The 27,641-nt window shown below is 39.8% G+C and overlaps 2 protein-coding genes across 5 annotated transcripts in view; both read right to left on the minus strand.

The window, feature by feature from the left end:
- The window catches only part of YAP1 (Yes1 associated transcriptional regulator), a 91,004-nt gene extending 86,258 nt beyond the window's left edge, over positions 1-4,746 (minus strand). For all 4 annotated transcript variants that reach the window (XM_086739599.1, XM_086739597.1, XM_086739598.1 and 1 more), the window contains exons 1-2: positions 4,144-4,746; positions 938-1,185 (exon numbers count right to left, since the gene is read on the minus strand). In XM_086739599.1, coding sequence (XP_086595725.1) covers positions 938-1,185; positions 4,144-4,470 — 575 coding nt within the window. In that variant the 5' untranslated portion in view covers positions 4,471-4,746. The remainder of the gene's footprint in view (positions 1-937; positions 1,186-4,143) is intronic.
- Positions 4,747-5,664: 918 nt separating this feature from the next.
- On the minus strand, positions 5,665-27,641 carry CFAP300 (cilia and flagella associated protein 300). Its single transcript, XM_086742603.1, has 7 exons — positions 27,532-27,641; positions 26,880-26,961; positions 25,165-25,237; positions 19,334-19,500; positions 16,932-17,104; positions 10,325-10,391; positions 5,665-5,948 (listed from the first exon to the last, which is right to left on the minus strand). The coding sequence occupies exons 1-7, from the start codon at positions 27,639-27,641 to the stop codon at positions 5,811-5,813; spliced, it is 810 nt and encodes a 269-aa protein (XP_086598729.1). The 3' UTR covers positions 5,665-5,810.

Genomic DNA, 27,641 nt, shown 5'->3' on the forward strand with positions numbered 1-27,641 from the left:
TCTCCCCTTGCCCAACTCTGAAAATGACGTACAATGGGTTATTTAGAGACTTGCAGTTAAATAAAATCTCCAAAATATAGTCAAAATATTTGAGAGCCAATTATGTGTCTTAGTGGGCACACTTTCAGAAAGAAGGACAAGCTCCTGCTGTTTTAGAAAACTACGCAGCATAAAAGAAAATGCTCCCTGATGGATTAGGTGTCAGATGGCTGGCATGTGTAACCTCCCTTCAGTTATGGAAAAGGTGATACTAATTTCACTGTGTGAAAAAACTACAGCTGAGGAACAAGAAACAATGTTAGAAGTTCTGCAATTTCCCTTTCACTGCAGGGGATGCAGATGAGTTAAGAGTTACAGACCCAAGTACTGCAATCAAATACATCCATTAATTTCCTCCGGAGTAGAGAGTAGGCAAAAATGATCTGATTGCATACTTAACACAATTGTCCTTATTAAAAAAAAATAAGAAGTCCTGATACATTCTCACTACAATAGTTTCTAAAGTTACTCTATAGTTTTACATTTATTTAATAAAAACTAAGTAAAATGCATTTTGACCTCCATGAGAACTCTGGTAAGATTTAGCAAATCCAAAAGTCACATTGTTTAAAAATCACTACGTGCATTTCACTGATTTTCAGTATAGAATATAATGGATAACATTCTTCAGTTAAGATTAAGAAAGGATAAATATTCACTGAGTACTATACAGTTTTCAGAAACAGCAGGTAGTTTGATCTGAGAGAAATACTGAAGTGGTAGGATCACCTACTTAAAACATTTTAAAAAAATATGTATTTTAAACACAAAGACATTAACTAAAATTCAAAAATTGTAAAGAAAAAAAAAACCAAACAAACCACAAACACACCAACTAAAAAAACACCCAACAAAAAAATGCCAGAAGTACAGCCAACTGAAATCAGGTTTCACTTACTTAAGAAAGTATCTCTGTCCAGATGGTGTCTTAGCCATCTCCCAACCTGGTGGCAAAGGTACATCATCAGGGATCTCAAAGGAAGACTGGCGGAGATGTTGAGAAGATGGAGCTCCAGGTCCAGTCACTACTCCAGAGGGTGTAAGTGTCCCTGGAGAAACAGCTCCCAGCTGCAGCGATGCTGGAGAGGAATGAGCACGCACATGCTGAGGGGTCAGGGCTCCTGCTGTCCCTGCATCGGTGCTGGCCTGCCAGGAGTGAAATTGTTTCCATTAAGATTCTTATATTTCAGCAGAAACGCAGCTGTCAGAAGACATTTTACTTTAAATGAATCTTTCAGAAGAAATTCATAAGTCAGTCATTCTAAAGTTCTGCTTATTTTACAGTTGTTACCATCCAAGACAGCCTCCAAGTCAGTTGGTTCATTAACATCACAAAAGCCCTTGTTTAAGTCAAGAAATACTAACTATAAGTGCTCTTAGTTTTATTTTGTAAACTGAAGTTCTTACTCCTTGGTGCAGGGTTAAGAAAACACATGCCTGCAGTCAGCAGACCTCATACAGCATATTGCATCCTTCATTACTGGACTGCACCCACTCATTACCATCGCACCCACTTTCTGCTGGAGGAGTTAATTTCCCACTCTCCTTTTGAAATGGGGATGCGGGGGCTGCAAGGACACCCACACATACACCCTCTGCAGGGGTTTAAATGATTACACAAGGAGAAAAGCAACAATTAAATGCCGACCAACAGCACTGAGTTCCAACCGAGGAAGACTCCTGAACTCAACCATAAAAAAAAACCCTTTACAACAAGACTGAACACAAAATCTCCTAACACGCACACAAACCGCACTTTAAGGGTATTGGGAGCTCATAAAGAGTCTGCCCATGCTTTACCCAAAGCAGAACTTCAGCAAACTGTTGAACCAGTCAATCAGAAATGACTCACAAAACCATTCACCAGAGTGACCAGTCACAAGTACACAGAACTTCTTTGCCAGTAGTAAACACGTGTCCACTGCGAAACAGAAAAAGCAGCTCTAAGAATCGGATTAAAGTAATACGGATGTTTTAATATATTTGCCAATTAATTGATTTTGCAGATAGACTAGAACAACATGGGCACCTCCAATAAGATGCATGCACCAGCCCTCGCCACACCTCCCTACACAAGGTATTGCACCACACACAAGGCCCCATTTATATTCTTTTATGGGGACTGACAACTCTGTTTCACTACATCTGTATGCAAGCACACGTGAAGTTTCACACATTAAACTGGAAACGAATTAGCTTACAATTAGATTTAAACAAAAAAATACAAGTTGCAAATCAACTGAGTTTGAGGTATTTTATTTCTTGAGAAACAGGGAGAACTAGAGAGACTTAAAGACCTTTTCTGTTAAGCAGAGTATTTTTATGGCACAACTAAACAAAACGGAAAATGAAAACAGTCTTATTTTAAAAGACAGTCCACACTGAAGGAGATGATTCTCTGGCTTTAGCTGGATTTCAAGTTTCTGTTTTAGGAACCACCGACTGGCACAAGGAACAGTGACCCCACTACATGCGCATTACAGATGAAGAGTAACCTACACAAGATAACGCTGAGCTTAAAAGTACAAGCTGTATGAACGTCACACACGTTAAACGCGTTTCAAACACGATAGCTAGTTAACTGCAGTTACTGTATTTAACAAGACACAGCACTAAGTGTCAGCTGAACATATACCAGCTCACAGCTGTGCGCAATGGAACTGTGATAAGATTTGCACAACTTATAAAAAAACTATACATAATGACCTTATTCCTCGCTGGCTTTCAGTAAGTTATTAAAGGTCTGCAAGCCAGAAGCCAGCAAAACTCCAGAAGCAACTCGGCCCCACCCCTTTCTATTTTCTTTTCAGCCTTGCAGTATGAAGGCCAGACTGATTTTTCGAGTATTTGGAAAATGAATTAACTCCTAGGCCGAGAGAGTACGTGCCAAGGTTCAGCCTGGAGTGTGCTTCCCAAGCCAAGTTATAAATCCTTCAAACCAGAAGTTTAATAATGGAAACGTTGACAGACCCTTAACAACCGGAGTACCAGGCACCAGCACACTGAGCCAGTTTCACTCCTGCCGGCCACACAGATAAAGTGACAATAGCCAATAATAAAACCTACTTTACAGCTTAGCAACAAAGTTGATTACTTAATAAAACACTCGAGCAGGCACAGACTCCTTCCCAAAAGTTGGTAACAGCAGCCTAAACATTAACTTGCCGCTGTATTTGCAGCAACACTTGTCTCTTGGCACCAAAGTCCCTCTCTGCTTGAAGACCAAAGGCTGCGGAGGCCCTGGGTCGGCTCTGCCCCGCATCCCGCCCCGGGCCGGCCCCGCCGAGATCCGGCAGCCCCCGGCCCCGCCGCGTCCCCTGCCCGGGGCGCGGCCGGTTGGCCCCGCGGGCCCTCGACGGCGTCGGACCTGAAGGGTGGCAGAGGGAATTCACTGCTGAAACGTCTGTGTGTGTGCGTGAGGGGGTTAATCCTACCCAACCCCGCGCAGCGATGAAATGGTGGAACAGCTACATCCATGTTGTTGGACGGGGTGGGGGGGGGGGGGAAGTTTGGCACCAGCCCATCACCCCCCTCAGCGGACGGGCAGCCGCGCCACGCAGGAGGATTTGACCCCCAACGCGAAATCCGCCCTGTCTCCCAAGCGGAGCCTTGTCACACAAGTTCTTGGGGCTCCTCCCCCTCCCCCACCGCCTTCCCGGCGAGGCCGAGAGCGCGGCCGCGGGTCTCGCCGAGGAGCGGATGTGGAGCCCGAGGCCCCGCCGGAGACCGGGCTGGGGCCAACCGCCCGCCCTCCCGCCGCGGCGCCGGCCGCCCTCAGCGCCCCGAGGCGCGGGAGCAGAGGGGCCGCGCGGCGCTCCCGCCCCTGCGGGGGGGCGAGAGGAGGAGGAGGAGGAGGAGGAGGGCGGGCTCCCCGCAAAACGGGGGAGTAACAGAGGCACCGCGCACCCCGGCCAGGCGCCCCCCGCCCCGCTCAGCCTCACGGAGGGCGGATTCCCGCCCCGGCCCCCTCCCCCACACACCTCCCCCGGGAGGAGCTCGGCGGCGGCGGGCCGGGAAGGGGGGGTGCGAGCGCACGGCCCAGCCGGGCCGCCCCCCGCGGCGACCCCCTCCCTCCGTCCCCATGTCCCCCGCCGCCCCCCTCACCTGGCGGGAGTGGGCCTTGGGCTCGGGCGGCTTGAAAAAGGAGTCGGGCAGCTTCCGCAGCCGCATGGGCAGCGTGTGCGGCACGTTGGCGCCTTTGGGGTTCATCACGGCGTTGAAGAGCGCCTCCAAGTCGGTCTCCGAGTCGCCCCGCACATGGACGATCTGGTGCCCCGCCGGAGGGGGTCCCGCTCCTGGGGGCTGCGCCGCGCCGGCCGGGGCCCCCGACACCGCGCCCGGGGGCTGCGGCGGCGGCGGCTGCTGCTGCTGCGAGGCGGGGGTCTGCGCTGCCTGCGGCGGCTGCTGAGGTTGAGGCTGCCCGGGATCCATGGCTCCGTCGGGACCCCCCCCCCCCACCGGCGCTTCCCTGGCGGGGCTCGGCGGCTCAGAGCCCGGATTCCCAGCCCCGCATGCCCCGCTCCCCGGGCCGCGGCTCGGTCCTGCTGTCGCCGGTGACTTTCTCGCCCCTCGTCAGGGAAACCGACCCGGCCGCAACAACTGGCAAAACAACTCTGCCCGTGTGGCGCTTCCCCAAGCCCGGCCCAGCCCGGCCGGCGCCTCTGTCCCGGCGGCGGAAACTAACTCACACCACACACCAAACAAAAGTTCGCAGTTACGCCCGCCCGAATCACTCTCCGCCGCCGGCTCCGCCCCTCCTGAGCCCGCCCGCACCGTATCCGACCGAGGCAGCCTGCACCGCGCAGAGGCTTCCTGCGCGCGCCCGCCCGCACCGCCTCCCGCTTGCGGGGCGCCCGGCGCGGGGGACACTGCCCACCCTGCCCCAGACCCCCGCCACGCGCGGCCCGCAGCCGCCTCACGCCTCGACTCGCCCGTCGCCCCTCCTTGCGCGCCCGCCTGCACCCCTCCCGACTCCTGCCCGCCCGCTTTCAGCTGCCACGGAGCGGTGCCGCCAACCAGAACTTTTTTTTTCCCTCCCGAACTTCTACCCTAACTTCCAGGCGGCCGCTGGGCGAGGGGGTGGGGGGGAGTGGCCGCGCTCTCCACCCCTCCCCCGCCGCCCCCGCACCCGCCGGGGGGCCGTCGCCGGGCGGGGCTGCGCCCCCACACGCAGTCCCGACCGCGGGGCGCTGGAGGGGGGCTCAGCTGGGGACCCCTCTCCCGCGGTGAGGGCGGCCGAGGCGGTGGGGCCCAGCCCTTCTCGGGGTGAGGAGGAGGAGGATGAGCCGGATGAGCCCGGCCTGCCCGCCCTCGGCCCCCGGCCCCCGCCTCACCTGGCGGGGCGGCCCCGGCCTCCCGCGGCTGTTACCGCGCAGGACGGAGCGGGGGCTGGGGCGAGGGGCAGCGGAGGTCGGACGGTCGCACTTTCTGCCCGCAGAGATTTCAGTGACTCGAGAGCCTGCCCCGGCATTTTTGGGTCGCGGATGTGAAAAGCTGGCTCATAAAGACGAGACATCGAGAGAAAAAAACCTTTTATTCGATAAAACGGTGAAGAAAGGGGGGACAAAACCGCCGAAATATGCCTTCTAAATATTGAAAATTACACAAAACTTTTGTCACTGACTGCACAGTAACATCTGCGTAACGTGTAGCCATTCAGAGCCTGTAATCAAGGAGCACACATCCTTCCTTGTAAGAAAACTAGGGAATTTCTACCTGAATTTGTGCACAGAGAAGGCCACCTCTGTGATAAAACTGGAGAACAGCCAGGGTTATGACTGGTTGGTAAACAAGCTTCCACCAAAAGAGTGATACAGAGCGTGCACGTGTCTCTTGCAGGGATCCACAATCAGGTAGGCGAAAGTCTGTTCGTGGCTTTTGCTTGAAGGGTAACATAGGCCATTATCATCCTGAGGGGAAGTGAAAAAAAAAACAACACAATATTAGCGACAACGTGGATACCCATGAGAGAATTCATAAAATCTGAATAAAATGTATAATTTTGTTCCAATTGTAACAATTTATTTAATGGCAAAATAGAACAAATACACCATGGTTTATTTAAGCAGCATTACGTCTTCATGAGGATCCTGACACTACAAAACACACAGTAGTTCTGTCTGAATAGTTCCAATAACCTTGAGGTAACTGTAAGATTTACATAAAATGTAAAGTTAAACATGTAAGCATATGTTTACACAATTAGAGCCTAAAATACCGATGATTAAATATACGGGGTTCAAATCATGTTTCCTGTGAAACAGAAAAGTTTAGGGACTCTGTGCTAATACACAAAGCTGTTCTATCAGTAATTCTTCTTCACTTAACATTTGCTAATACATCTGTTCAGTTTCAAATACATGTATTTAAGTAAAACCCTCATTACAGCTCGTGTTAACTGTTATTGAAAACAGTTTGTATGCCACTCCTCAGAAAGGGTCTGAAGGGAATCTAAGCACCTAGATCCAAAACCCTCATACTGAAAAAAACACATTCAGCTGACAACTAACACAAGAACTGAGCTCTTCAATTCAGCATCCTGCGTCTGAGACAGGGCAGCACAGCTTGACATGCACTTCAAATCCAGTAGAGGTCCAGAAACTAGATGGGGAGATTTTTGGAGGGCTGATTTTTATTTTTATTCCGTCAGCCTGGTAGTTGTACATCTAAAAGATCCACAAATATGTAGCTGATACCTCGTTTCTTTTAAAACATGTAACAATTTCCTCCTGCTCCCCAAAACTTCTATACAATAGTTGAAGAGATGTAGGTTCTGTTCCACTTTTTTTTTTTCCTGAGGGAAATCACTATATTGCGCATATTGTCCATCTTCTCCAGGAGAAATTTAGACTCCCAGACTAGAGGCTATTCCAGATTAGAGGCACATCTCCCTCATTCTTCTCCAGGAAGCTATCTTCCTTTGCATGAAATAATCCACCTTTTTTTTGGACCAAGGAAACAAGAAAACTGTAACCTCTCTCAGTGGTTAAAGCAGTGAGCTTCGAAGGAAAAGGTCTGGGTTCTAATTTCCACTCCAAGGACCAGTTGTGAATTTTATCCAGTAGCTGTTACTGGCACCCTGTTTTCTCCTGTTATTTCAAAGATGATGAACCCCCTACTATATGTTCTGGTGTCTTCCTTTGAGGGATTATTCAAGACCATAAATCTTAAATTAAGATAAGCACCACTATAAAAGATTGTTTAAGACAGGAAGAGATTTGATAATGTTTATTCACAGCATTTTCTGATGGCAGTCAAATGCCACAAGCTAAGAATAGCGTTCTGTTTTTAAGCAACGTAGCATACAAGTTCTGTAGCTCCAATTTTAAGATGCCTAGCTCTCTTCAGATGCTTTTTAGGGATACACGCATAACAAACACTGGATTCTCAATTGCAGTAAGGAGAGCAAGCTTTAAGATTGTACAGCACTCAGCATCACAGTGCCTTTAGAGTTGGGTCCAAAAGTAACCTAGGCTCATGCAGAAAACAAGAAAAAAAAAAGGCAAGAGAAGACCAACACCGAGATGTGATTGCTAGTTATTTTCCCATTGCTACTGAAGATCCCCCTGCTGCACTCCTTATGGAACTGATCGATGCCAGTTAAGGTTTTGACTGTTTCAAGGCAGTCTTGGCACCCTAAAAATTTGTTCAACAACTCAAGAACAAAAACAAGTTAAGTTCTGATGATGAGGCATTTCAAGAAACTCCAGAATATAGCAAACCTGGTATCAGGAAAATAATAAATATAATCTAATTAAATGAAAAGGGTTCTTAAATTTATTGTAATTGGTATAAGAGGTCATAAAAACTCTAAAATACGTGAGCATAAAGGCTGTGGAATTTACACAGACTTACTCTGGTTTCTAGAGCAATAGGGTACATGTACATGAATTAAGAATCGTACCAATTCCATCTGCAGTGTGGACTTCAGTTCAGACATGCAGGGGGTGTAATGATTGATTTACTGATGTTAGAGTGGGATAATTTTATTTTTTATTTGTTTGAACACGATCAGCTGATGATTTAAGAGTACATATGCATAGCTAATGCATAGCATGATACAGAAATAAAGATACTGCTGAACATCCCTCAAAACTACAGGATTTAATCAACAATTTTTAAAAAAATACTTTTTGAATAAACTATGCATTACACTGATTTCTAACACTGCTATAGTTGAGGTTCGGGTAAAGAAAGTTCTAAAATAGCCGTTAGCATCCAAATACTTCAGCTATAAGAATGCTTCATTATATGCAAGCCCCGAAGTTCTCAAGGGTATTTGGAGTTCAACAGAGTACTTGGTCGCAAGATTTAAACTTATTTCTCCTGTGATGCCCAGGTCTATCGAGTTTTGATGCTAAACAGATCTACATACATTTATAACTACACTTTATTTACATCTCTAATAGTATGCTTTTTTAGATATTGTTTCCAAAACAAGGGCTCCTTAGCCACAGCTTAAAAACCAAATAAAAAGGAAGAGATGGTGTCAGGATGGTGTTACATAAAGTTCTTAATTCCTGATTCCATTTGTACTTGTGCAAATATACAAGTGTACTTATTTGTCCATTTATTAATCCAGCTTGCAAAAATTTGTATTCCTCTAACTTCTCAGCTGCTCTTCGAGTCACTTTTACCAGAGAGCTTTTTTTTTTTTAATTTCTATCACACTAATATATTTCTATCAGTCCATTTCTTTCAGATACAAACCAAGAAACTATGGCTCAAAAATTGTCAGCTCAATATTAAGATTATAATAACACACTCTACAGTTATTTACCAACTGAACTCAGAAACTAAATCAAGGGGATAACTGCATAAATGTAGTTATCTCCTTGAGAGAAACTTTTAATCACAAGCACAAGACATTTGTTCTCTGGTAGGTGCCCTTCCTGTAATTTCCAAGGAGAGTTTAAAGAGTTTTGATCCACGTAGCCATCAAACAATCAAGACATACCCATTTAAGGCTTTCTCTATCCTGAGAGAAAATTCTTCAGGATGTTCTTTAATAAAAACCAGAATTTCAGAATTCCATTCACCTCACAAATTTTCAGAATGTGCAGTAAAGCCCAATTTTCTCCCAAGGCTCCAGGGAGGATAGCATGCTCCGTATTTACACTGGATTTTCTTTTGTCCATCCACTTTTTGTTTTCAAAAAATTGCCAAAGTTTGAGGGTTTTTTGCCTTTTTTTTTTTTTTTGATACTGATGATATTTAATGTATAGCAAAGACAGTTAGGGGAGCTCTTAAATGTCATGCATCTACTTAGACATAGAAATCTGCAAAGTTCACATATCAATACATTTGATTGAGAGATGGGGAGGAAACAGTAATAACTGAAGAACATAAAGTTATCAGGGTTTTGCTTTTTTATTTTATTTTTATTAAAGCCTGCAGCCTAGTAGGAAGGTAAATTTTGATATATTAAGTGCTTATTTTCAAAAACCTTTCAAAGCCGTTTATGAATCACACATAGTACTTAAAAGATGATGACCCACAAATGAACAACTGGGCTATTGGCAACTTACAGGGAAGTTTGTGCAGTCTGAAATGACATCAGCTAGTGCTTTTGAAAGTGGGTACATTATCTGACATTTAATTATTACATACTCTGGTTACTCAAGAAGAATTTGGAGTAGTTCATCCTACTGTAACAATTAAATGACAGACATGCTGATTCTAGTAAACATGCAGCCAGTTCTCAAACTTATCTTGATAGTAAATGTATGATTTTGCAAGAGAAACAGATAGGAATGATACTTGACAAGGGAGGGGAAAAGAGGTTAGCAGTCAACTCACCACCTCAGCCTTTTTGTGTATGAAACGTCCTTGCAGTCTTTACAGAAACAGATGCAATACAAGCTATTCAGAAAGCTCTAGCAACTTTTCTAAAAACAGAACTATACAACGTCAAATGTGGATTCTTAATCCTTACTGCTATCTCAAGTAGATCTAAAACCAGAATTACTCAGACCTAAAGATACGGGGTTTTTTCATAAACTCGTTTCTAGATGACTATGATGACTTCAAGTGTAATCCAGTAAATCTATTTTTAATGAGCTACCAAATAAAACATTAGTTGTGGTTATTAATGAAGAGTTACTAAAGAGGACAAGAAAGCAGGATGAGATCAGGGAAAGGGTCAATGAATAAACAATGACAACAACTATAGAAAAGTAACCCTTTAAAATGGAATATTATACTTTTTTTTTGTAAATGTCAATTTATTATTTTCATTATGCATACTTCCAGTAATATCCTGTACCAAAAAATTATTACTACTTACATATGCAGACACTCTGAAGACTGTAGAAATAATATGTATTTCTTTTGTTTCAGGATTCTTTTGAACACTGAAATATAGGGGAATAATACATAGCACAGATTATTAGAATCTTTCATTTAATAAATACATTTTTAACATATGCACTGTGTTCTCGCTCAAATTTGATCAAGTTCAAATTAATAGTTAAATCCAACTCATGTCACATTGAAGCTGTTTGGTGCGGTCAACATGCTGGAGGGAAGGGATGTCATCCAGAGGGACCTTGACAGGCTGGAGAGGTGGGCCCGTGCCAACCTCATGAAGTTCCACAAGGCCAAGTGCAAGGTCCTATACATGGGCTGGGGCAATCCCAAGCACAAACACAGACCGGGTGGAGAATGGTTTGAGAGCAGCCCTGAGGAGAAGGACTTGGGAGTGATGTGGGATGAAAAGCTCAACATGAGCCAGCAATGTGCCCTTGCAGCCCAGAAAGCCAACTGCATCCTGGGCTGCATCAAAAGAAGCGTGGCCAGCAGGTCAGGGGAGGTGATTCTGCCCCTCTATTCTGTTCTAGATGGACTAAATGACCTTTAAAGGTCCCTTCCAACCCAATCCATTCTATGATTCTATGGTGCTATCACCATGAAAAGGTACATTGACCATTGTTAGAGAATGTGGATATTATGACATTTTACTGAAAACTATTGAACATATCTAGTCATCTGAGTGGGTTTCACTGTTTTCAGCTACTAAATCACAGCAATATTACCCAGGCCTAGATGACTCCAATAAAAAGTTTGTATTTTGATAGCTATGAAAAGTTATTAATCTAAACATTTTGCAAAAATCTTTTCACATGAAAAGGTCTTCAAAAAAACCTTTGAAATGAACTGCACCTTAATAATACAGACTACAAGAAGTAGCAGTAGTACTGGTGAAGAAATGCTCATTTTTAATTAATATACAATTATAGTTTAGGTTCATTTTACCTCTTTTGGAATGTTCTATATATAGATAGCTATGCGACTTAGGATGGTATTAGTTCTGAATTTTATTATTTCTAGACTGTGTTTGTTGTGAAGACTGGCATTTCTTCCATCACAATTACTAATAACACTAAGATATGCTTGCAAAGCATCCAGGCATCTCAATGTATTTCGAATTTAAGTATTTTTCAATCTGTCCTTTTTCCTCAGGTCTGGCTTAAGCGATGCTTACATTTCTTCATAAATTAGATCATGTAACTTCTACTAATTTATCTAATTTCATGGATCCTATTTACATTAACTCACTGTGGAGCAGTTGAGCCTTATAAATTCCATACTTATACAGTTCCAAGAAATGCACAGCTCAAAACCTGCCTTGTCACAGACAGGTTCAGTTCCTAGGAAAGGTCCCAGTATAGCTCAGTTGCTAGAGGATGTGTGTTAAACACAGCCCAGTTGTACACCACACCAGCTCCAAGCTGTCTGTGACAGCAGTCCCTTCTTACCACTGCTTTTGCAAAGTTTCTTTTTATAAGAACAAAGAAACCCTAAATCAACCAACATCATCTTTGTTGATCCAATCTCTCCAATCAATAAAAGAAATTGACTCTCCAATTAACTGATTTCATCTGTAGAGAAATGACACAGTTGTGTAGGAATTAAGTCTATACTGTGAAGTTGATCTTTCCTGTGGCGAATCAGTAAACAAGGCTTTCTCAGAAATTTTGGTTGCAACTGACATTTTGATATGCTCAACAGTGGATTAAGACAGCATTGCTGAAACTGGTACTGGCCCCAGTTGTCTGCCTTACCACCCCTCTAGAGATCACTGCCTTCCCAGCAGGAACAGCTCAACTGGTTCATGACTCAGCTTCTGAACCTCTGCAGTTTACAGACCAGCATATTAAGATAAACTAAAATGGATGTCAGTTTATGCTAACATACCAGGCTGTAAACTGCAGCAGTTCAGAAACTGTTTTACCATCTTTGCTGAAAAAGTGACAACTTTCAGAACAAGAAATAGAGGGTTAGTGGGATCAGCACCTTCTAGCATATATCAACACTTTCAAAAGCTACAGTTGTATTTAAGTTACTCTGGCTTCACATTCTTTGGTCTGAAAATAATGACTTTCAATTTCTGGTTTCTTAATTTTTGTTATATATATCTAGGATACCAAAGTAAGGAGTGACAGAGAATAAGGCTTCCTATTTGTTTGACTGCCTCCAGAAATTTTCCCCTTGTGGTCAGCTTCCTGTAAGTCATTTTTCAGACGGAGTGTTTATTTCTAGTACTTTGGTTAATTTTTAAGGCAAAATCATATATCTGCCAAAATCAGATAGGATTATTCCCTTGCTGACTTGAAAGAAACCAGGAGGTTGCCTTTGACAAGCTCGTTTGCTTTTTTTTTTGCTCGTTTCCTTTTTTTTTCCCCTAAAAGGTTTTAGAAAAAAACTACCTTGTCTTCTTGAAGAGTAGAGTATTTCCTTAAAAATAGTTTAAATACTTCCTTTTGTGCTTTCAAATTTTTAACTTCTAAACTATTGCTTGAATACAGTAGTTTCTTCATCATTTTAATATGCATCTATTTTCTTTAAGGAAGAGCAAAATTCCTCATCATCTCTCAATTCACTTTGGGTTCTATTTATATCCTAACATTAGTGGCAATATTTTATTAGGCTTTCCGGACATTAAAAGAACAACTCAGTGCCTTCACATAAATTCATTTATTATGGGGGAAAGGGCATGGAGATGGCACAGAGGAGAACAATGACTACAAGATCCTACAGCAGCTGTCACCTTTGAGAGACACTGTCAGAAAAATCAGGAATTAAGTAGAGAAGACAAAACTTATCAACAAAGATTCATAGGTTATATTTTAGCTAACATGTTTTTGTCATGTAAATGTTTTCTTTAACTAAACCAAAAATACTACAACAAGGATTTTAAAATTATTTGGGTTACACAGGATGACACTTAACGCTGAAATTTTGGCTGGATTCAACTTGTCACTAACTAATTATTGCTGGATTAGTAACAGACAACAAGCTGTGTATGAATTCATTAGGAAGCAATTATTACTCTTTTTACAAAGGAGAAAATGTTTGCCATTTAATAGTTGTATTTGGAATTCCCTAGCTGTGCTTGTAAAATATCTAGAGTGGTTAATTTCAAATAATAAAGCAATATACATGGAAATGCTTTCATAAAATGAAATCTGATACCTTTTGGCACTATTTTGAACACCAGTGCCTTGAGTTAGAACTCAGGAAAGGCTGGAAGAAAGGCCGTAAGAAAGAGAAGTGGGAGAAAGCTCGTAGTAGGTTTGCCACTCTCAGCATTAGAGACTTCGGTGGAACTCTTCATGTCAAGGCTCCTCTCCGTAAGAAAAACTGTTACAGGACTGAACAATGGTGTTTTATACCTCTGTAAGCATATCATGATTAGACTAAATTCATCTGTGGGAGCTAATTTTTCAATGTACATCAGCTAGCAGCTAAAAATTATTGTACTATCCATTTGTTTTTCACCAAGTGTTGTGAGCCCTCAGGGCATAAAAATTGAAGCTTAAGAAGAGTACAGTTTACAGAATTTTTTAATACTACAATTTTTTTAATATCACTTACAAAGAGTAGAAAGTATCCAATGCGACTACAATCCAATTTAAAAAGAAACCAGACAGAGGATAGCAGTCTAGAAAAGAAGAATTTTAAAAATAGCTGGTTTTCAACAGGAATTTGAAGGTGAACTGTATGGTAAACAGAATTTAACAGACCACTACTGTCATTAGCAATTGTTTACTGAAAATAAGTGGCCATATGAAAGCAATTTTCATTGCTTTATTTTCTGTTGTAATCTGTGCAAGTGTGAAGTAAGTAACATAGTGCCTAGCATGGACTAGAAATTAGACCTTAAGTCGAGACTGTGGCATGAGTGTACCTCTTCAGAGCTGCATTGCTTATCCTTCCATTGGCTTTTTCTCTCTTATGAAGGTGGCAACAAAACAGCAATATCATTTGGATAAACAAGGGCAGGGGGAAATGAGACAAAGCAGGAGACAACTGTGATCGTGAAGGGGGACAGAAAGTCTGAAATATCAAGATCAAAAGCTTTTCTCATGGGACTAACAGATAACTTAATATCAAAGGAGCAAGATAAAAGATTTAGTTAAATTGTGAGTTTATTTTTCAGCTGCAAGTCAGTGTTAATGCCAGATCCACTGGCAGTGAGAAACCAGCAGACATTTATAGGCACGAAAGTGGAGAGACACATGGTAGATGAATACTGAAGAACAGTTATGTCACATGAACTGAGTAGATGTACTTTAAAACTTTGGAGGATAGAAAGCAAGCTGTCAACTAGAAAAGAAAAAAAAAACCAAAATAAAACAAGACAAATCCCACCAAAAACCAGAGGAATGGACCTTGAAAGGTTTTGTCCTGATATTGTATAAAGGAAAAAAGTAGCACCTGAGAGAAAAATCACAGAAATATATGAAGGACCAACAGGGAACAGATTGACAATATGGAAAAATCAAACCTTGAAAGCATAAAGTTTTTTTTTAAAGTAATAAGAACTACTTGACATCCTTATCAGATTTTACAGCAGGAAAAGGAAAGAGAAGGGGGAAAGGTTTAAGGAGATAGGAAAGTAAAATGAAGGAGTGGCTTAAACAAAACTTGAACCAGTTTAGGAAAAAAAACAACAGCAAAGGGAAGCAAGAAAGTGAAGGAACTGATTTGATTTGCGCTTTGTCCTAGGTCAATTCAACAACAGAAGAGCAGAAACAGCTGTAGTCAATAGAGAGTCAACTAAGGCCAAGGATTAGAGTAACAGCTTGTTTCAAGTGCAGAGTGAACAATTTCGAATAAAAGCGAGGGTAGAGCTGAAGCACTGCTGGATCCTTTTATGTCATATTCTGTATTTTTTAAGAACCCACTTGATTCCCACCTATGTATGAAATGAAAATACCAAAACTAGTCACACTAATAAGAAAGTTTTGGGGACTAATCACAGTATTCAAATTAATAAATGCAGCAATCCAAGTTTGTTATTTCTAAAAAATCTTCTTGGAATATTGATAATGCTCAATTTCTCTGTTTCAGTGATTTCTCTCGAAATATCAACTGTTCTACTGTTACTTAAGTAATTTGTTTTAGATTACCCTGGGAAACAGTCTACGATTAAATCAACTTGCACCTTGAAAAGTACTGACTACTAGAAAATCTGAAAGTTGCTTACAAGTTACTAAAGTTTTGTAGCTTCTTTGGTTAAGTATTAAAAAATTCCCAAAAAACAGCCAAATATTTTGTTTTAAATATTTTGTTTGGATACAGCAAGCTATACACAAGTGCTACAGAAGTAAAGAAATATTCAGGTGTTTAAGAATCACTGTGTCTGAACCTTTCACTATATCTTTGCTCAGACAGAAATTTTACTCAAGTTTATGCAAAGACATTTTAAGAATGGACTTAAAGATGAATACATCTTACACAATTTTTTCCCTAATATGCTTGTGTATAATCTTAAAATAGGAGATGAAATAACAATTGGTCATTGCATCATTCCAAATAGAGCTGAGAAGGAAGAAAAATACAATTCTTACTCTAAGCAATTTTAAGCCTTTGTAGTGTACATTCCAGTGCATTACTCAGTATCATTATTATGAGAGTTCTTGTACTACCTCACATCTCAGAGGTCTGCAATTGTTTTCCATTATTCAGGTTAATATTGTTCTTTATACTATCCCACAAATATTTATTATGAGTGGCAAAGTATAATATAACATCAAATTCTAATAATATCATTGATGATCTTCATATTCTCATTAGCTTAGCTAGGAACGAGTCTTTGCATAACAGATAACTACATCCCATTTCCAACTAGTCAGGAAACAAGAAATTTTGTCAGTCATAGAAATCAGCATATGGATGTATCAAAACAGGGGGAAAAAAGTGCCTTATTTTTTTTTTTAATGGAACCTCTGGTCAATCACCTCTAATCTCAAGAAAAAAAAAAATACATAAAATTCCAAACAATTCCACACACAAGACCTGGCAAAAAATGTGTGTTAGTCCACTGTGTCATGCTAACAGCCAGAGTCCACTACTCTTAGCTTTACGCTGCAAGAAGCGTATTTGTAGAATTAAGAATGCCCAAATCCAACTGTATTTAAATATATATACACAGAACTAGAAATTACAACTGAAGTATTTCAGTTTTTAAATCCTAAACCAAAAGCAGCTTGAAAGTAGTCCAAGAGTACACATCCAACACTGTTGATATTTTATCAATGGCAGTGTGAACATATTCTGTTTTCAGTGCCATGCCATGCTTTCAGTAGACGATTACAGAAACAAAAATGTTTAAAATGGGAGTGAACTATAAAACATTAATGTCCATATATGTAATATAAAAAAGTTTTTAAGTGGGACAGATGTCATTAAAATTGCATATATTTTGCTATTGAACTACTCCCATTGTTACACAGTATTTTGATAGTTGTGCACAAATAAGCTTGCAGATTGATTTAATGACAGCCTCATTTTTGAAGCAGTAATGCACAACAAATTTACACAAATTGAAACGAAGTATCTATGCATAGCATATGCATATAGAATTATGTAAAACGGAACACGCTTACCTCACCAAGTCTTTATATAAAGCTTTTGTCGTTTCTAAGTATGGGCCAACTGCATCTTCAAACTGGCAGAGAGCTCCTCCAATGCAAAGATGCTTAAAAAGACAGAACAGAAATTCTTGGCGATCCAGTTGACTGAATAAGTCATAATGGTCTGAATCTTCCAAAAGCAAGACCTTGTGGAACAATAAAATAATGAAGAAGTCAAATAGATGAAAATTTCTTATTTGAGATTAAGTTTATAAACAATGTAACTACTTTGCTGTGTCTCGCACAGAGTTTACGCCCATATAAAATATATGAACTAGGGATAGAAATAAGTAAGTACTTCTCTCTAAATCCTTCCAATGATGCAATTATGTTCAAAATAGATAGATACAATATAAAGCAGAATCACTGTCAGATTTGTGCCTACAAGACATAAAGGAAGATTTTTCAAGAGTCTTGTTATTCACTCGTTAATTGCTCATCATGCTAATGAAACAATCAATAATCTAAAAATAATCTAGCTATAGTTGTATGTTAATCACTGACAATTAGTTTGTCTTTGGCAACTTTGCCTACATTTGCTTTTTTACTCTAAGTTTACACAGTTATCTCACATTTGTAAAGGAATCCCAAGGATGTCTCAGAGGAGACCACTCAAACTCACATCATTCTTTATTGCAGACTCTAGTGAGCTTTTATCTGTAGCCTGGATAAACCAGACATGCTATCCAGCTGCCTCCATGCGTCCCACCTGCCCTTTGCTGCAGTGTTATGTGAACACACAGAACTTGCTCGATTAGTCCCAACACTGCTTACTGTAAGGGTGGCCAGGAATTGTAACAGTACGGCTACTAGATGTTTGAGTCACATCAGCCAAGCTGCAGATGCCAACCCTGGCAAACTGGTCAAAGATAGACATGAGCTTACTGCTCTCTGGCTCTCCTTATTACATCCCTACACAACCTGAGCAAAAAAGGATCAGGGCAGCAGCTGTTGTTGGTTATCACCTCATACGTATCCAATCCCCTTCTTGGTTGAAGCAAGAAAAGATGTGGCAGGTAGGCAAGAAACATGGAGTTTTGCAGAGGAGGGCCACCCTCTGATACCAGTTTGCTGCCCTCTACAGTCTATCGTCCTGGGGCGCTGACTAATTTAATCTGAAGCTTTGATGTCATTCCTGGAATATTTCTTTAAAATTAATTGTTTCTGTTATCTTATGAGTAGGAATCATGTTCAACTCAAACAAATGTGAATCCTTCAACTTGCAAATGCAGGCACACACATTCCTTCCAAGGAAAGGAAAATGGAAAGAGACTAAAACTCCAATGATTTCTTATTTTAAATGTTGACTCTAACTTTCCTACATCCAGCATACTTAATTTACAGAAAACATTTCACACATACCTGACTTATAAATAAATACACAGTATTTTTAACTGCTAGGCTACCAAGCAGATCTGAAATTCAAACATGAGCTTGAGTTCTCTCTTTTTCCCAGAACTTTACAAGACAGACCAGTATTTCAGGCCACATCCTGGAACCAGTGTCACTGGTTCAAATACATTGCCTTCAAAGGATTTGCCAAGTGCAAATGAGTGCAACTCTATAATTATTAAGTACTTATGATGATTATATATACAAGGAAGAGCAAAATCCAGTTCTCCCACACTATGCTTTGCTGATGCTAAACAAACATAAGTTTAAAAAAAATGGTTTAGCTTATGAAATCAAAAGAAACACTTACAGTGAAGACGTATGTTGATTAAGAAGGTGCCAGTGTTAGAGAGATTCTTTTTCAGAATAATCTGCTCTCTAACACCTCCACTGGAATATAACAAATAGTTTTTACCTTGCAGGCCTGTTCAGGAGTTATATTTAGTCCTTTTCCAGTGTTACACTGAAAAACAATTTCCCTTTTCATAGTTTCCTCTCCTTTGTTTCAGTGAAAATATATGAAGACGCCTTTCCTTACATGCCTTCACACATGATATGGCCAGCATTCCTGGCCAAGAATGCTTCAGAATGTAGCTATTGATTATATTCAGTTTCATCAACTACCTGGAAGGTTGGGTAAACACACAGCTCTGGGTACTATGGGAGCTTTCCATCAGCATCACTTGTTTTCCCCTCCTAGGCAAACAAGGGGCTGCATCACCCCTCACACAAGCTTGAGACAAGGGTGAGTAGAAGGTTTTACTTTTTTCTCCCATCTAAAAAGGAAAGAAGGTCCACCTGGAAAACAGCCATTGCTCTCACATACTCAGGCAGTGCATCAATTGTTTCTATCGCATGGCTATTAATGCACATTTTTACAATTGAAAGTATGTATTGTCAGGAAAAAAATACTGAAAAATGTCTCCTTGCAGTACCTAATAAAGTATGAAAAATTATAAGAAACTACTCATTGCTATACTGACCTTCCTTAATTCATCAGAGATGATAATATCATCATAGTAGTCATCATAACACTTCACAATATCTCCAGTTTCTCTAACAACTCCTTCAGAGTATAGCCGATCAAAAAATGACATGGAAATCTGTGTGCAGGGCACCACTGTGGCTTCAATTTTTGTCACTTTGGAACCTGGAATATATGGGAAGGTTTCACTCCAAGTCTCTTGCATTAGATAAAATAGGAGAATTTCCATGTACTAATGGTTTTACCGTAACTTGTCTAAATGGTTTTGTGTGGCATATTCTTAAAAAAAAATACAGATCATATAAGTATGACTCCATCACACAGTCCCTCAAAAACCAAAGAAAGCAAAGAAAGAAACAACAGTAAAGAAAACATTAAATTCATCTGAATACTATCTGCCATTAAGGCTCATGTGTTTGCTCCCCCTGTTGGCAATACTATCAATCAAAACAACTAATACATGAAACATCATGTGAAACTCAACATCACATTAGATCACACCCCTAGAAAATAATATTCCACAGCTTAAGCCTTAAAGAATCTGAGGCCAAAGACCAAATTCGGCATGATGAAGCACAAAAGTCAACAGCTGTTAACAGCACCCCACAAAGTAAAAAACAAAACGAACACAGCCCTGAACAAATTTTTGGTTTCTTAAGTACTACATCTGAACTTTTTTTAGAAGTTATTTTGTAGATACTGTAATCTTTACTAACCAGCTATTTCAGAAGATGAAAGAGGTGCTATCAGCACTTCCTGTATGAATCAGGAGTATTATCTTTGTAATCATTAAGTGTAGAGTACATTTTTTTACTAATTTTTCTGTTTTCTGTGCTTGCAAGTCATCTAAGGCTGATGACTTACCTTGTTGCTCATAGACATCTAGTGCCATTTGAGATGCCCTACAGTATTTTAGTTAATGAAGTATCAGTCTGTAAGGGCACATATCTTCTCTCTATACAGTGTTACATCTACAGATCTGTATGTGTGGTGTTGGATAACTGACGGCATCTCAAATAGCATTAGACTCCATGTTTAAGAAGCTTTGGACTCAGTCCAGTTCCATCTGCTCTTGACGGTCCAAGTGTTCAGACCGAATGTTAGAATATATTCTCTACTCATCTCCAAGTCCTCCTGAACACCCTTCAAAGTGCTGCTGAACAGGAGAGGGGGGGAAGGCACGTGTGAACATGCAACACAAGGGCAATGTGTCTCAGCAGAGATAATATTCACAGCATTCCAGCTTTCCATGTCTTTACTCTTATCTTTTCTTCTCTGTAGGTTCCCTTGATGGGAGACTGATCAACAACATCACAATATTAAAAGGCTTTTGAGCGTACAATTAAAGATAAAATGAAGTGGTGTCCTGACAAACTCCCCTGAAGGATGACTAAAGACTAGTATTTAGGAAACGTTCAACTTTCACTCTAGATGACAGTATTTCAACAACAGAAACATGCCAAAAAGGGATGTGTGAACCATAATGCTTCCCAGAGCACCTATAATTTCATTCTGATCTGAATCTTTGCAAGCATAGAATAACCTGAAATTTCTCTTGCCCCTACACTTCCAAAAAGTCCTTGGGATTTCTCCCATATATTATAACATGGAGATTATTTATCCATAGGTTAAGCAGGACTGGCATTTTGGTATCTAAACCCATGTAAACTGTACCACCCACCTGATCAACACTAAGAAAAAAATTAAAGAGACATTACAAGTTGATGGCTTGGCTTGAAAATGTGTCTATTTAAGCTAAAAATACTGGCATGAAATTTTATATTTTATTGGGCCAATGTGATGTAAAGAAAATTGGCTATAGGGAAAAGCTTGGCATTTAATTGCTTGGCTTCACATCTACAGATATGGTTATGAAAGAGTACCTGTTATTAAAGAAAAAAGGTTTAGGACATTCTCCTACTTGTCCACATAGTGACTGTAAAAAACCAATCACAACTCAGAAAAAACATGATGTACTACCTCACAGCCTAAGAAAAAAAAAAACACTGTTTTTTATTTTTTTATTTATGCTTCCTCCCACTCCCTCACCTCTGGACTCCTCTAACTTCTAATTCACTAGTTCCCTTTCCAAGGGATATAATTTTGATTTAATGAAAGATTTAATAAGAGCTAAATCACCCTCTAACATAGAAATGATTTTGTGAAGACCTATGAATCAAAAATTGAGACAAGACTAATAAAAATCAGATGTTAAATTACTTGAGCAAAAAGAGACATCTTATATTTTCCCAGTTATTGAGCTCAAAGTATAAGAAACTGAGCTATTTATAGGCCTTCAAATTGTTAGGATTTTATTGTGGAGGGGGAGGAAAGGACACACACTTCTGCTCTGAAACAAGATTTTATGAAAACTCTCATGACAAAAAAGAAAACCAAAGAGCTTCATGATCTATTCAGTAGTTCAGAAAATGAAACTATAAATGGAAAAGTTTAAATATACTGGAAGCTCCTGTTCTCCATTTGAGAGGTGAGATTTGAAATTGGAGATTCAGAATTTCCTGGAAAAGAGTGACCAGTTTTAATAACACTGTAAAAGTGAGCAATAAAATAGGAAGAAGAAATGTCTTGACAACTCTGCAAGTGGAAAACAAAATTGCTGAGAAGTACCAAAGCAGATTAAGCTTCTTATAACAGCTAGCTCTGGAATATCTATAAAGTGCTGCCAATATACTTTTAAACAAACACACTGCACATCTAGTATGGGGCAGATGAACCCCACGTTAGGTATATTTAGGATTCCCTCAAAGTTTAAGAAAAATTTTTCCTCAGCAAAACCTCTTGCAATTTACTATTTACAAAACTGCTTATATAGAACATATATAATGCAACTTCAGAGCTCTGTACTAAAAAGAAGGTATTTTAAAAGTGAAAGGTTGCAGGTTGATGATTTGTAGGTTCAAATGACATCTAAAATTTTTGTAAATGGTAACCTGTAACAGTAGTCTAAAAAATTGCTGATTTAAGATTACCTCCCAGATTTTAAAACCCCATTCCAAAGACAGCAATTGTTAAAGCATCAAGTGCATACAGCAACTCAAGAATCTTCCTTCGGCAAATACTAAATTTTTATTTACAAAAAAAGACCGTAACCCTATCCCTTTGAAGATAACTTCTCAAGTGTTAACTGAGCTTAAGCAGATACAGTCCTGCCTCCCCAAGACTGCTGACAGGTGCAAGGCCAGTTATGTGTCTAAGGAAAAACTACTATTTAGTTTTCATTGCATCCATTAAAAAACATAAGACTCAAGACGTAAGTTGGTATGCATCAAATTTGTTCCTTTTGCTGCTTCTATTTTGAAAACATGAGAGTAAGAGATGAAGAGAGGACCATGACAGAACTATCAGGTACTCTGCCATGCAGCCAGGAAGAGGGGAAAAAAAATAAGCTTACTACAACAGGCAAAAAAAGTGTGGTGTAAGAACAGGTAATTAAGTATCTGCCTGATCAAATTACCAGACTAGAAGATATCCTTGTGTATTGTTTACCTAAAATGTTGTCTTTCAAGTAATGTTAAAGCTGGAGTCCTTGAGAAAATGTACTATTGTGGGATTCCATCAGGAATCCCAACATGTAGGGGAGAGAGGCACATGTTGCACTCCTTGGGGACCCCATGTTTTATTCCACCTTTTGATCTAACAGATGGAGACTGAGGATATTAAGGTCTGATAATATTAAGGTGAGGATGAAAAGCAGTCAAGAGAAATAAAAAATGAGATTATACACAGGGAAAAAAAACTAGTAACATTTAGAAACAGATTTTAGGAAAAGGAAATGGACAAGTAACAGAGAGGAGGTAGGGATAAATATGAAAGTGAAACCACACCCACTGAATTAAAAAGGAAAATAAATTCTTAGTGAGAAGTTAAAAGGGGACCACAGCCTGGAAAAAGACAAAAGGATTATGAAAAGAAACACTCTTGTAAAGTAATATTATTTTGATGTTTTATATAACGCTGACATCCTTCTGTGGGTCCATAAATACTTTCTGCCCAAGCTCATGGTGGGGAGAAGAAAGGAGGTTTTTAAGAACCTATCTAAACACCACTTATATTACACATCCAAAATACTTCCCCACTCAAAAAAACCCTAACATTTTCATTTACAAGAGAATAAATATAGTATTTGCATCAACCTGAATTCTGTAATTTTCTTCATATTTTCTAAAAAAGCAAAATAAGCCCATTTCCAGTATTTTCTTTCACAAACAGGAACTTGTTTTTAAAAGTTACTGCACAGTGATAAGTGAATGGTATATCTGGATTAATATATTGGCACGTCTGAAGAAGAAAATACTAGAAGATTATTTTTTACATCCTCCCACTCAAAGCTAATTCTTACTATATTTTCAAAAAATGCACATGAAGACTAAGTATACAAAAATGTGCCAACATTCCTCACCAAAAATAGGCAAAGAATGGGAAGATGAAATTTTAAGAGCAAATGGGGTATACCAGCTGTTCGGGATTTAGAAAGGGAACCCTTCCAGTCCTCAGAACAAAACGCATTACTTCTGTGCTGAGGAAGATTGAGCAGAATCAGGAGTTAAGCTGGGATACTTGGCAAGTGACCTTCCTCTCTTAACATGAGGTATGTAACCTACTGACCTTCGCTACAGGGACTGGCCAGTTATAGGCTAGACAGATAGCCTAAAAAAAATTCTTGCCTAAAGCAGGAAAAGGTTTACCCACAGTTTGAAATACATTTATTTTCTTTCTGCTTCCCAGAGTGAAAAAGAGGTACCTGAAGGGGGACTTGAGATATTTTTTGCATCTTATAGATTTCAATTGTTCTAACAGCCGGATACAGTGTTTGGAAAATGGATTTTGCGGACAAAAAGGTGGCAATGTCTAGTGTCATTGTATATAGTGGGGAAAACCTATGCCAATTCCAGAGAGCTGAAATGGAGAAGGTAGAAAATTCTCAAAGCTCCAGTAAAGTAAAGTATTTTCAGACAAACCAAAAGAACTGAGGAGTTCTCGCTACCCTCTTTTTAAAATATTCCTATTAAAGATAATCACTTTGGTGATATCAGAGTTCACATTATGCATAAAATCCCATTACATTATCACATGCAATTTCCATGATTTTTTTTTGTGTCATTTACATAATCAAAAATGCAATTTCAACGTGGTGCCATAAAATCACGTGCTTTTTGCTTTTGGTCTGTCTCCTTAGTGTCTCATCTCCATCTACAGACATAATCAGGTGTTATAGCAGTTAATGATATGGCAACAAACTAGAAGTCAACCTTATGCGGTGATTGCAACCAGAGCAACCTCTCACGTGGCTCTCCCTCTGCGCCCAAGTCACTCTTGTTGTGCAGATAGCGTAGTTACACAAGCTGGGGGTGTGCTCTATCTAATCTTCTGCTCTCTCAACTTTAACTTGTAACAGAGCAATAATTTCAGACCTGTCCTAAGTAAGGAGTTTGCATCTATAGAAGACTGTCTTTCTCCAAATATTATCTGAATAAGGTAGTATTGTAATTCCACAATTAATGCAATTGATTATGTCTGGATATATGATCAGGTCAACAGGATGTCCCAGACCATTTAAAAACACTTCTAGTAGCTTGGTTTATGGATCGGGGAGGGGGTCAAAGACAAAAAACCCTAAAATTTGACAATTCAGTAACAAACTAGGCAATAATCTTTTCTTATTATTTAGTAAAAGAAATAATTCTTTAAAATGTTTCAACCAGGTGAAGATACACAGATATGAATTGTCATTATTACAAAATGGTAAATTAGAGGAAAATAGTTACAATACAGACTTTTTTATGTAAGATTAATTTATTCTGAATTTACCCAATGTAGTCCATTGTCCTGAAGCTGAGAGCAACTTTAAACTGGAGTTCACATTTTGATCATTAAAAAATGCCTATAACATTCAAACAAGAGAATACAAGTTAATGAAATGAAACATAAAATCATCATTTATAGTGCCTTGCTTACCTTCAAAGCGAATTATAAGGATCCAATTAGTAACTTGATTCTGTATGATCTTTCAGTTTGGATACTAAATATTATACCACCAAATACATGTTTTTGTAACTTTGTGTAGCCAGTGTCTTTTATATATTAAAGATCATGTACATATTTATATATGCAGTATTAAGGTTTTACAGTAAAGCACTTTTAGTCCAAGAACACACAAAAAGGCTGAATTAAGTCCTTGGAGGTACAGAAAATGGAAGAAGAGATTAAACAATTCTATCCCTGCTTGCAATGTTGTTGAAGTAAAAAATGAAATGCTAATATGATTGTAAAATTTACAATTTATAAATAAATTTGAAGCTTGGAGAAGTGTAGAGTTACACAAAAATTACTAAACAGATACAGGAGAAATTCATAAATTATTGAAGGGGTGGAGAAGATGTTCCACAGTAAGATTTGAAGTATTCAATCTTACTGATTTAGCAATTAAAAAAGGAAACAGGCATAGTAATGTTTGTAGCTGGTAAGTTTAAATGACAGATATGCCACTTAAGAAAACCTACACTTATGTATATGCATACAAGCAGAGTGAATAATCTCTGAAGAAGCTGCTAAGAAAATGATGGATTTTTCAGTCTCTGCATCACCAAATTTCTTTACCACCTCTCTGGGATGCAGAGAGATCAGACTATATAATGTAATGGTCCCTTTGTTCTCAATTCACAGCTATTCAGAGTTCATAATTTCATAGTGATACATTTTTAATTCAAGAGAGACAAGCATTGAGAAGGCAAATGCGTATTTCATAAACTTTAATCACTTGAAATGTTTATCAGTGGGAGATGAAATATTGGCTTGTATTTGTGTGAACTTCCTTAACATACAAAGAGGCTGAATTTTTTATTCAGGATAACAATATGAAGTAGACATACAACAAATCAAAAGAGTCGTTTCTAAAAAAAAAACAGATGTAAAAACCACAGTGTTTTTAAAATCACAGATTATTATATTTTTCTGTCTGCAAACAGATGAACAGATTTGACTTTGCAGACAACAAAAGTGGAGGACACAAAATCAGCAAGACACTTGAGTCTGAAAGAGCTGAGAGCCCAAAATTCCAATATAAAGCAATGATATCGTATAAATTTTAAAATGTTGCATTTTCAGATATATGGTATGTATGCATGTCTAATTGCATGATGTGTTTACTGTGACAAAGCAGTAATAGCTGTGAGCAAGGGTACCAACTGCATGTACACTGTTTAAAGTAGACTTCCCAACATTAAATGTGGTGCTAAGCTCAGCATCCAGTTCAGATTCCCTTTCTTGGGCTTGAGTGACTAAACTGTTCCTTCTTAAAAGAGAGTAACTTAATACAGACTAAAATATTTTTACTGGACAATATAATTAACCCACAAAGTAAGATTCGAGCACCACACCTAAATCACCTACTTTCAAGAGACAGTGAGCAGGGGAATATCATGTTAACCCTGCCACAGTGTTTGCTATCACACACTTTTCCAACAACTATGATTTCATGGGAAAAAAAAAAAGGTCAATTTAAAAGATAAAGGACTTAAAACTACCATAACAAATTCATCCTTTTGATAGGGCTTAAACTGCTGGTCAAAACTGAACGTTTGTGCAGTGATCCTGCCTTGCATCGACCTGAAATGGAAAAGTGAGATTAAATATTCTGCAGGTACTATACTAGGTACTATACTATATATATATACTAGGTACTTATTCACTCTGCAAATTTGCCTCGGTACACTACATAAAGTCTTCTGCTGACCAATAATTATACCCTTTTTATTATTTTTTTTTTCCATTCTCACTTATAACCATCTCTATGGAGGGGTGGGGGAGGCACAACCGCTGCTCAAAGCAGCATCAGAGCAAGGCTGTGAAGCTGGAAATAGAGGCTGGCTACCTCTGGGAGACAAGGAATAGCGCCTTGCACCCCACAACAAGCGGTTTGGATGCCTGAAAAATAAGGAGGAGACTTCCAATTAAAGGGTGAGGGGAAAAAAAAAAAAAAAAAAAAAGGAAAAGAAAAAAAAAGAAAGGAAGAAAAAAAAAAAAACCAGAGAGAGACGCAGACCCACCGCCGCATCAGCAGGGCAGCCCTGAGGACGCGGTGACGGCCCAGCCCTCCCCCAGCGCCGCCCGCCCTTTCCCCGCCCTCCCCACCACCCCCGGCGAAGCGCTTTCCGCAGCGGGCCTTCCCCCTCCCACCATTTGAGGAGTCGCTCCCGGATGTCCCTGTCCTCCAGGCAGGGGAAAGCTTTCTGGGGCAGGGAGCGGAAAACGAAGGCGGCCGGGCCGCGCCGATCCCCGGCGGACAT

The sequence above is a fragment of the Chlamydotis macqueenii genome, chromosome 1 (assembly GCF_036417535.1).
Source record: "Chlamydotis macqueenii isolate bChlMac1 chromosome 1, bChlMac1.mat, whole genome shotgun sequence".
Taxonomy (NCBI): Eukaryota; Metazoa; Chordata; class Aves; order Otidiformes; family Otididae; genus Chlamydotis; species Chlamydotis macqueenii.

Bases quoted from the DNA above. Each gene is read 5' to 3' on its own strand.
- CFAP300 (XM_086742603.1), bottom strand. From the start codon at position 27,641: ATGTCCGCCGGGGATCGGCGCGGCCCGGCCGCCTTCGTTTTCCGCTCC. The intron at 25,238-26,879 runs GTAGTTTTAAGT...TGAATGTTATAG, and splicing joins AAAAGGATGAATTTGTTATG to GCATTTTTTAATGATCAAAA. The intron at 5,949-10,324 runs GTAAGTAGTAAT...ACTTCCCCTCAG, and splicing joins TCTTCAGAGTGTCTGCATAT to GATGATAATGGCCTATGTTA.